Source organism: Alligator sinensis, unplaced genomic scaffold (assembly GCF_000455745.1).
Source record: "Alligator sinensis unplaced genomic scaffold, ASM45574v1 scaffold583_1, whole genome shotgun sequence".
Classification (NCBI taxonomy): Eukaryota; Metazoa; Chordata; order Crocodylia; family Alligatoridae; genus Alligator; species Alligator sinensis.
In genome coordinates this window covers 2,777,494-2,787,264 of record NW_005841983.1, presented here as the reverse complement: position 1 = coordinate 2,787,264, position 9,771 = coordinate 2,777,494, and the positions used below count along the sequence as shown (strand labels likewise).

Genomic DNA, 9,771 nt, shown 5'->3' with positions numbered 1-9,771 from the left:
GGTTGCAAAAAACTTTACTCACGCCGCTTGCAATCATGACGCAGGTGGTCCGGTCGTCGGAACAACCACACGAGTTGCTCCAGCTGGCGGGGCCCCAGCCAGTTAATCCGTCCGCAATTCGAAGCCGGTGGGGAAAGGGGCACGTCGGGGTTGCACTCAGTGACGGGAAGAAAGATCGATAGGTGATCAGTCTATCGATCGGCAGCCGCAAGTCAGATAACTTTAGAGGCACTCTGCAGCGTGCTCAAAGCTCTTCGACTTGGGCGGAAGTCGCACGGAATTTTAACCGGCCAGCGAGCCAATTACTAGCCGCCACGTGTGAATAATTTAGCACTGGCCAATAGTGGAGCACAAATTTGCATCCGAATAGCGGGAACTCTTTGCACCGTGCATTTCTGTGCTGCAAAGAAGAAATGCATCCTGCAAAGGAAACTGCAAATTGGCGGGAACTCTCCTGCACGCAGGCTCTTAATTGCAGCAGAACACTCTGCCGTGCAAAGGAGCTCTTATGTGGCCAGGAAATTCCATAGTGCTGAGGCACAAAAAATCACTGGGTCGTGACAACAGCCACAAATTTAAATGTTTGTGTTGAAACGCCTGTTTGCTTTCACCTTGCACACCCATAAAAAAGTTTGTAGGGCCACAAAGGTGATGTCTGTTTCTGCTCTCAGCGAATTATAGTAATCCAGTCCTGGGCTGGAGGAATGCATAGCTCATTGTCTAAGGCAGGAGTTGTCAACCTTTAAGAGCGGCAGGCCCCACTTGCAACCTGGCTGCTGCTGTAGGCTGGCAATCCTGATGGCAGCATCCCTGTCCTCTCTGCTCTGTGGCAAGGGCCTCTCTCATGTCCTTCAAAGATGCAGTCTTTGCCTAACATCACCACCAGTTGCTGCTGATTTCTTTTGCCAGTGCTAGTGGGTACCCCAGGGGCGGGCAGTTATTTCGGGTGGAGGGCTGCTTACTGACTTTGGCAAGCCATTGAGTGCCGCGTGACAGGCAGCCAGCAGCAGATAAATATTAATTTTCTAAATTTGGGGGGGGGCGGCCTGCAGGCCAGATAGAATGGCCCAGTGGACCGTATTTTGCCCATCCCTGGGGTAGCCCCAAATTTGGTAGTGAGGCAGGTGCAGGCAGTAGTAGTATGGTGAGAGAACAGCCCTGAGCACAGAGCTGGGAGGGCAGCTGGGTGCTGCATAGGAGATGCCGCACAGAGCATGCAACAGATAAATGCATGGCACAGAGTACAGAAAGTGCCCCCACTGCGACATGCCACTAATCCCCACCACCACAGGCCAGATTTGGCTTGAGGACTATGGGTTGCCAACCCCTAATCTAAGGCCATGTTATCATTCACGTGTTCTGCACAGTGATGTTTATTAAGAGTGTGAAGACGTGTGAGATGTGACTAATGTAACAATGTTGTCAGACAGACACCCTTATTATAGACACACTTATACTTGCAAACCTTTTAGTGGTATATAATTTCTTTGACTCGTGATTATGATTTTGCTATACCCTTATCAGAAGTAACTGTGGGTATAGCTACATGCCTGCTAGGGACAATTTAAGCATATCGTATTTTGGTATTCCTTAACACTAGTAAAGTGCTCTTAGTAGAGATGTATATCCTAGTATCCTAGTGTTGGCTAGCACTGTGGAAGAAAGAGACTTGGGGGTCATCATTGACCACAAGATGAACATGAGCCTGCAGTGCGATGCTGCGGCTAGTAAAGCGACCAAAACGCTGGCTTGCATCCATAGATGCTGCTCAAGCAAATCCCGGGACGTCATTCTCCCCTTGTACTCGGCCTTGGTGAGGCCGCAGCTGGAGCACTGCGTCCAGGTTTGGGCTCCACAATTCAAAAAGGACGTGGAGAAGCTTGAGAGAGTCCAGAGAAGAGCCACGCGCATGATCAGAGGTCAGGGAAGCAGACCCTACGATGAGAGGCTGAGAGCCCTGGGGCTCTTTAGCCTGGAAAAGCGCAGGCTCAAGGGTGATCTGATGGTCACCTATAAGTTTATCAGGGGTGACCACCAGTATCTGGGGGAACGTTTGGTCACCAGAGCGCCCCAAGGGATGACGACTAGGTCGAATGGTCATAAACTACTACAAGACCATTTCAGGCTGGACATAAGGAAGAATTTCTTTACTGTCTGAGCCCCCAAGGTCTGGAACAGCCTGCCACCAGAGGTGGGTCAAGCGCCTTCATTGAACACCTTCAAGAGCAAACTGGATGCTTATTTTGCTGGGATCCTATGACCCCAGCTGACTTCCTGCCCTTTGGGCAGGGGACTGGACTCGATGATCTTCCGAGGTCTCTTCCAGCCCTAATGTCTATGAAATCTATGAAAAAGGGGCAACATTTCCTAGCAAGCTGGTAAGTGGCAGAAAAGTGAATGAATCTCTGATTCAGCCCTGGATAAATAACAACTCTTTTTACAAACTGAAAGAAAACTGAGGCTTTGTACTATTGCTAATAATTGGAGGGATAAGGGACTTCGATGGAAAAAGGAAGACAGTGGCCCAGCCGATTCTTCTGAAATGTTTTGCCATTCTAACTGTCATCAGTTCTGGCTCAGATGGACTAAATCTTATTTAATAATTCTGATGTATCAACACTTACATTTTGGGTGTATCTATGACAAAAGTGGAGTATTGCTGGTGTTGTCTGGTGTCTCATTATCTTTCCAACCTGTCTGATCTAGATATTAAAGAGAAAGACAGCATAGATCCCTGTGGGAGTTAACAGGTGAGGATTTTGAAGGAAAAATAGCTGCATATTAGCACTTTCTGGCACCAGTCAAAGGAATACATGAAACTGTTGTAGTGCTTTGCTGTCTGCTCCAGGCATATCTTATTTTTGTGGCCAGTGGTACATTTTGACTGACAATATTAAAGGCTACAGAAAGATCCAGCGATGTTACACAGATTGCTCATCCATGATTTCTGTCTATTTAGTCATAGACTGCACCTGTAATTATGCTGTCTGAGAATTTCCAGGGATGCATAAAGAGAAATGAGAAACAACTGTCATTAGGTTATTTCTCCATACTTTAGTTAAGAGGAAAGTCCCTGGCAGGTCCTATGTATCATGGCTTAAAGTTTCATGGCAAACTACTTGGGACAAAGACTGGTACCTCATTTTGAAGCTTAGTTGTCACTGTTCTGTCAGGTATTTAGGCATAGGGAAGTGACCAAGTGGTGTATAGTTTAAGATTGGATAGCTCCTGCATTGGGGAGAGTGTTTGGCAGCTTCATTTTTCTGAAGGACTTGATGATTTCTATTAGTAAAAAAAACCCATAACCCTACATTTTCTTCATTTTTTTTTCCAGTTTCCTGTAGTTGGGAATTGGAGTGATCTGTTTTCTGGTGTTAGCATCAGATTTGCCTTAGGCTTTCAGTGCTTTGTGTGTGTTGAGACAAAACAGTGTCTAGGGTGGTCAGTATAATCTGTTTGAGATTCTTGTTCTCTATAGTTATTGTTCCTAATTATTTGTGTGCCAGAGGAAATGAAGCAGCTAACTGTTTTGCATATGATATGTTAAAAGTGTTAAAGTAATTCAAAACTGTTAGGGTTCAATTCAGAAGCCTCAGCCTGTCTTGTGAAAGGCAAGAGTGAAAATACCTGATGGACTGATAGTTCTGGAAAGTCATAGTGTTAAAATTAAACTCTAGCTTCCTGCAATACCATATTTTCTTGCATATAACGCACACCTTTCCCCCAAAAATTCAACTGCTGGAATTTGGGCTGTGTGTTTATAATTAAGGAAATATGGTAGCAGCAGTTTCAGCCACTTCAGCCTCTGCCAGAGGAGTGCAAAAGTAAAGTTACACCTGCTGCAAGCAGAGCTCTCTAACTGCTGTCTATGGACATTATTACTTCCCCACACCCTGAAAGAGGCTCTCAAGGAAGAGGCTCTCAAGGAAAATGCCTGAAAGGCATTTTCTTTATTCTGCCTTTCAAAAGCAAAGTGTATATTTTATTTGGGGGGGGGGGGGGGGTAAAGAAAACGTGGTAATTGAAATGTGTTAGTGTCTTCCTACTGTGCTGAAAATATGTCCCTTTGATTTTTAATCATCCTATCAATTATACCTGTTTCATATGAATGCTTAGTTTAGATCCAAGATTATTTTTTCTAAGTTAAGTATTGGCTTCAAATCTACTGAAGCACAAATTAAATAACAGGACTGCTTAATCTAAATTTAGGCAATTATGTAGTGCCTAAATAAATCAACCCAACATCATTTCAGGATACTTTATCAAGGAGTTGTTGCTTAATACTTTCTAAGTTACTAGCTTATATTTCATTCCAGTCATGCCGAGCACTATAACCTGACTGTTTAAAAAACAAACAAACAAACAAACAAAAAACAATACAGGGCTACTATTTTTGCTACACAGTTCTCTCTTGCCTTCTTTCTCTCCCTCAGCAACATGTTAAACAACCACTAAATCAAATGTATTCATTAATTATCACTGTTCATGATATTCTAATGTATCACTTAGATTTTTTCAGAAGATTAAAAAGAATCACGTGAATTCCAGCTCCCATAGAATGTAGACACGTGAACGAGGGTGACTACTACATGCTAGGGCTGTGCGAAACGGCACCGTTCCATTTCAACTTGCGTTTTGACAGAACAGTATTTCATTTTGAATTCCATTTTGATTTGAAACCGCTGTTCCGTTTTGTTTTGTCAAAACAGTTTTGCTGTTTCGACACTGTTTCAACGTTGCACCCATAAGCTATAATAGGGAAGCTTGAAACAGCCAATAACTTTGTCATTTCTGGCCTGATATGGATGGAACTTGAAGGAATGGTAGTCCCTTCTGAAGACATGAAGCTTGCCAAGTTTCAGGGAGTTAGGTGCAGGGGTTTCAGGGAAACTGCACCTCAAAGTCTTAAAAGCAAAACTCACGTCATGTGTATGTGTTAAGCCACATTGGGTCAAAACTGCAGGGATGGTAGCCCCTGCTGAGGTCACAAAACCTGCCAAGATTCAAGGAGATAGGTGCAGGGGTTTGGGGGAAACTGCATCTCAAGCTGCAAACAAGCAAAACTAGTAACATGGGTGACACTATGTGTAAGGCACAGCAGGGTGAAAGCTGCAAGCCTGCTAGCCCCTGCTGAGGCCACAAAGCCTGCCAGCTGTCAAGGAGATAGGTACAAGGGGTTCTGGGGCCATGCGTCTCTGGCTGCTGACAGGCAAAACTCGTGACATGGTTGGGTGACACTCTGGGGGGGGGGGGGGTGAGAGAGAGAGAGAAGGTGCACCCTCACTCAACTGACACCAAGGCAGAAAGCAAGGCAGTTCAAACAATGCTGCCTTCTTTCCAGTTTTTCCATCCCTCCCCAGAGCACTGGGATTGCAAGGGACCTCAGGAAAGGATAACAGTCACTGGCCAGCTACACAGTCAATAATGAGAGCACTCCTTCCCCATCCCTCTCCTTACTTTAGTTTCTGTTTCCCTGCAGGCAAGCCTGCTTGAGCTTCGAAACTCAAAACATTTTGAAATTTTCAAAACATTTTGACTTGCCTCATTTCATTTCGAGGCTGTTTCGAAGCTCTGTGTTTTGTTTCGATTTTGCTGTTTCGAGCTCGAAATGAGTCGAAACTGTTGAAATTGCCAGCAATTTCGCACAGCCCTACTACATGCAGGCAGGGTATGACAGCATTTTGGCTACTTTTTCAGTAATTACTTATGCAAATGCTCTCATCTCAGAATTGGGGCAGATGGGAGGGGGAGGGTGCAGTGTTGCAGTCCATGCACCACTTTCAGACCATGGCATGGGGGAAGCAGGCCAGGGACACTTTTTTACATTCAGCAGCATGTTTTCCCCCCTTCCCTTCCCACTGCTGTCATTGTCTCCAGCTTCCCAAGGGGGTAGGATGGAGCTCCAGAGCCACTCCTGCCCCCTCCCACTCCTCATGGAGCTAGGTTCAGCCTGGCAGGCAGGCCCCTGCTCCTTGTCTGGTCCCCCAGGTGTTCCCTGCTAGCCTGGGAGCAGGAAGAGAAAAAGGAACCCACCTGCTGCTGCTGCTATCCCTCAGCCTGGCTTCAAGTGCAGCTCAGGTGCAACAGGACAGAAGTGGCTCTGTAGCCCCCGCCCTACCTGGCTTAGCTGCAGAAAGGAACAGTGGCATTTGGCAGAGGAGAGGGAACCTGCTGCTGCACGTGGGGTAAGTGACAGGGGAGGGAAGATACTTTCTTGCTTGAAGGACTTAAAAATCCCTGGCTGGTGCTCCTGCCACGTGGTCTTCCCACCCTGGTGTATGGAGGGAGTCTGGAATCCAGAATGCAGCTCCTGTCATCGCTGCAGCAGAAGTCACGGTTCCTGCACCCTCCTTTCTGAAATCCTGATCCACCCATGCGCATGGGAAATGAATGATAAGTGTGGTAGCTTATCCCTCATTGAAAAAAATAAGGGTAGTACACAGGAGTTTTTATCTCGGGCTATGAAGCTGATGTAAATGATTTTGTTTTGGTGTTTGTATTCAGAGTAGAGTTTTCAGATTAAGGATCTATAAATATAGGAGAGAAAAGATTGTCAGTAGAGAACTAGATGTAAAGAAATATTTACATCTGTAATCTCTACTTATTTGTGAAAGGTTATCTCTTCAATTTTGCCACTGCTGCTACAAAGAAGATATCTGAATCAGTTGCTGAAACAGCACAGACTATAAAGAAGTCTGTGGAAGAAGGGAAAATCGATAGCATCATCGATAAGGTATGCCTTTTCTGTCTTTTGTGAAATCAGTCTGTAATATACCTACTTGTACCTCTGCTGCTGCTGTATGTCAGCATCTGTAGAAGAATCTGAGTCTGTAAAATTATATTTAAAAAACGTTTTTTAAAATATCTTGTTTCTTAAATAGTTGAATGAATGAATGAATGAATAAATAAAACTTTAATTATCTGACTAAAGTTTTCAGACAGAGTACATATTTTCAAGTGAAAATGTTAACAAAATCCCTTACATAAAAATGTAATCACTTGAGAGCAACCTTAGCTGTTAGCCAACAAACAATAAACATTTCTAGTAAAACAAACTAATTATTAAAAACATGAAGAACACGGTTTTTTGGCTGGGAGGTGGGTCGCACAAAAAAGCTACATCAAAGATTTACTAGATCAGTGGGTTCAGAATTCCTAAATACATGGAACCCTTTCATACGCCTCCTGCTGCAAACCCCCTACCCTAAAGACTGACATGGAGCCTGGTGACCCAGCCCAGCTTTGGCAGTGAACCGCCCTCACAGCCCACTCCCATAACCTCCAGTCTTTTTGTGGAGCCTCGATGACCTACTGCAGAACCACAGGGTTCTGTGGAATACAGTTTGAAAAGCACGGTACTAGATGGTGCTCATTTAATAAGCAACAGCTCAATATTTTTCTTCTCCTCGTTGTTCAGGGCATGGGCCTTGGCCTTATTTGCCACACAGTATTCATACCTGTCTCTAAAGACAAAATTGTCCTATGCGCTTTTTTGTAGCACACCCTGATGGTAGCCCATTAAGATGGAACTTCCTTTTTCACAGGGTTGCTGGCCTGGTAGATAGGAGAAAGCAGTAGTGATGATATAGCTTCACCTTAGTAAGGTTTATGACACAGTCATATATGACATGCGTATGAGCAAACACAGAAAATAGGGTCCAAATAAAATTGCTGTAAGCTGGATGCGCAACTGATTGATTCTCAAGAGGCTTCTGGGGGGTTTTCCTTGTTTGTTTCCAAACAATGCTTTGATTTCAGATGGGCAGGACTTATGCAACGGGGTCTCTTGAAGATCTGTTCTGGTGTGGTATCATTCACTATTTATATTCATTTATTGGCTTTGACCACATAAAGAATGTACTTAAAATCTGAAGATAATTCCAAGATGGAAGGACATGTAAGCATTATGGACAGGATTAGAACTCAAGAATATCTTTTAAATTTGAGAAATGATCTAAAATTAGTGAAATGAGATTTAATAAAGATAGCTGTAAAACGCTGTATTTAAGGAAGAATTGTATGCAAAACGTAGAATGGCTGACTAGGTGGTGCTACTGTACGAAAAGATATAGGGAACATAGTGGACCACAAATTGCATGAGTCAGTGATGTGATGCTCTTGTAAAAAGTACTAATATCTTTCCTGTCTGTTCAGTACTGTTGAAGGTTTGCCTGGAGTGCTATGTTCTGCTTTGACTACCATATGCTGACAGGTGGAGCAAAGGTGGCTTATGGGTAACAGTACAAAGCAAATTAATACCCTGTGGGCATGTCTACACATGGATTTAATGCAATTCAATATACTCTGGTTCAGTTTGAGCCAGAATAAACTAATGCCAGCGTCACCATCTACACGTGTGTTTAAGTGCAGTAAATTAGCCTGCTGCACCCTAATTGCCATGCACATGTACACAGTGATGCTTTGCACAGCAGGCTAATTTGCTGCGCAGTAATAAAGCATCTCGAGTAGACGCACACAGTGAGTGACATCACGCTTTGCTCTCCTTGTCAGTGTCCATTCTAACTTTGAATTTCCTGTGGCTGTCAGCAGCATTGGGTCTCAGATCTTGCTCATGGCCCCTCTACAACTGAACCAGCTAACTTCCTCCTGCTCCAAGCTGCCAGTTCAGGTGTTCAGACCCAGCTAAATTGCAAACGGAATCCTTCTACATTAGGTAGTGTGCTGTACATGTAACACTTTTTCTATTAATGTAGCTTGTCTTTGGGGTATAGAATCATGCTTCCTTTTCCTTATTTCAATATTTTGGTCATTTGTAGTTGAGTAATATATTATAATAGTCTAAATGATAATAATAATATTTTCCATCATATCGTATTGTATTGCTTTTTGTAAGCTTGTCTCTGTTCATAGAGAGCTTTAATAATTTGGGGAATAAATTATTTTTGCGTTAATTGTAGACTGTCAGTGATTTCTCTGAGACTGTCTGCCATTAGAAAAGTATGGTATCACTTGAATGCAAAACATGCTTCTTATTAAATAACAGGCTTGTCCAACATGCGGCCCGCCAAGCCATTTTCTGTGGCCCGCGGTACTGCGATGGGAAACCCCTTGTCCTTCCCCCAGCCCCTCGGCAGCTCCCCCCCCCCAGCCCCTCAGCAGCTTCCTAATGGCTGCTGAAGGGCTGGGGAAGGGACAAGGTTCCCACACACACCGCATCAGCTTGACATTGCTGACGCAGTGCGTGTGGGAAGAGGAGTAGCCATGTGCCACTCGGGACAGGATGAGCCCAGCCGGAGCAGCAGGGGCTCAGCTGCACTTTTCCCCTACCTGCGCTGGTCAGTCCCAAGCAGCACACAGCTCCCCCGCCGCCTCTGCTGGCTGGTGCTGACCTCGGCAGCTCTGTCCCATCTGGAGCAGCATGCGGCTGAAGCCGGGTTCCCACGAGCTGCTGGGGATGAGAGGAGCCCGACCCGGTCTACACTAGCCAGCAGAAGCAGCGACGGAGCTGTGTGCTGCTCGGGACTGACCAGTGCAGGCAGGGGAAAAATGTAGCTGAGCCCCTGCCGCTCCAGCCGGGCTCGTCCCGTCCTGAGCAGCACACAGCTCCGTCGCTGCTTCTGCTGGCTAGTGTAGACCGGGTCGGGCTCCTCTCATCCCCAGCAGCTCGTGGGAACCCGGCTTCAGCCGCATGCTGCTCCAGATGGGACGGACCCAGCTGGGTCAGCACTGGCCAGGAAAAGCAGCATGCAGCTGAAGCTGGCTTCCCACATGCTACTGGGAACAGGAGGAGCCCGGCTGGGGCGGCACCAG

At 45.4% G+C, this 9,771-nt stretch overlaps 1 protein-coding gene across 1 annotated transcript in view; it reads left to right on the top strand.

Annotated features, from left to right (window-relative positions):
* Positions 1-9,771, top strand: part of SYAP1 (synapse associated protein 1) — a 42,588-nt gene that overhangs the window by 15,581 nt on the left and 17,236 nt on the right. Inside the window, exon 3 of the mRNA XM_025201102.1 lies at positions 6,615-6,733. Within this exon, the coding sequence (XP_025056887.1) occupies positions 6,615-6,733 (119 nt within the window). The remainder of the gene's footprint in view (positions 1-6,614; positions 6,734-9,771) is intronic.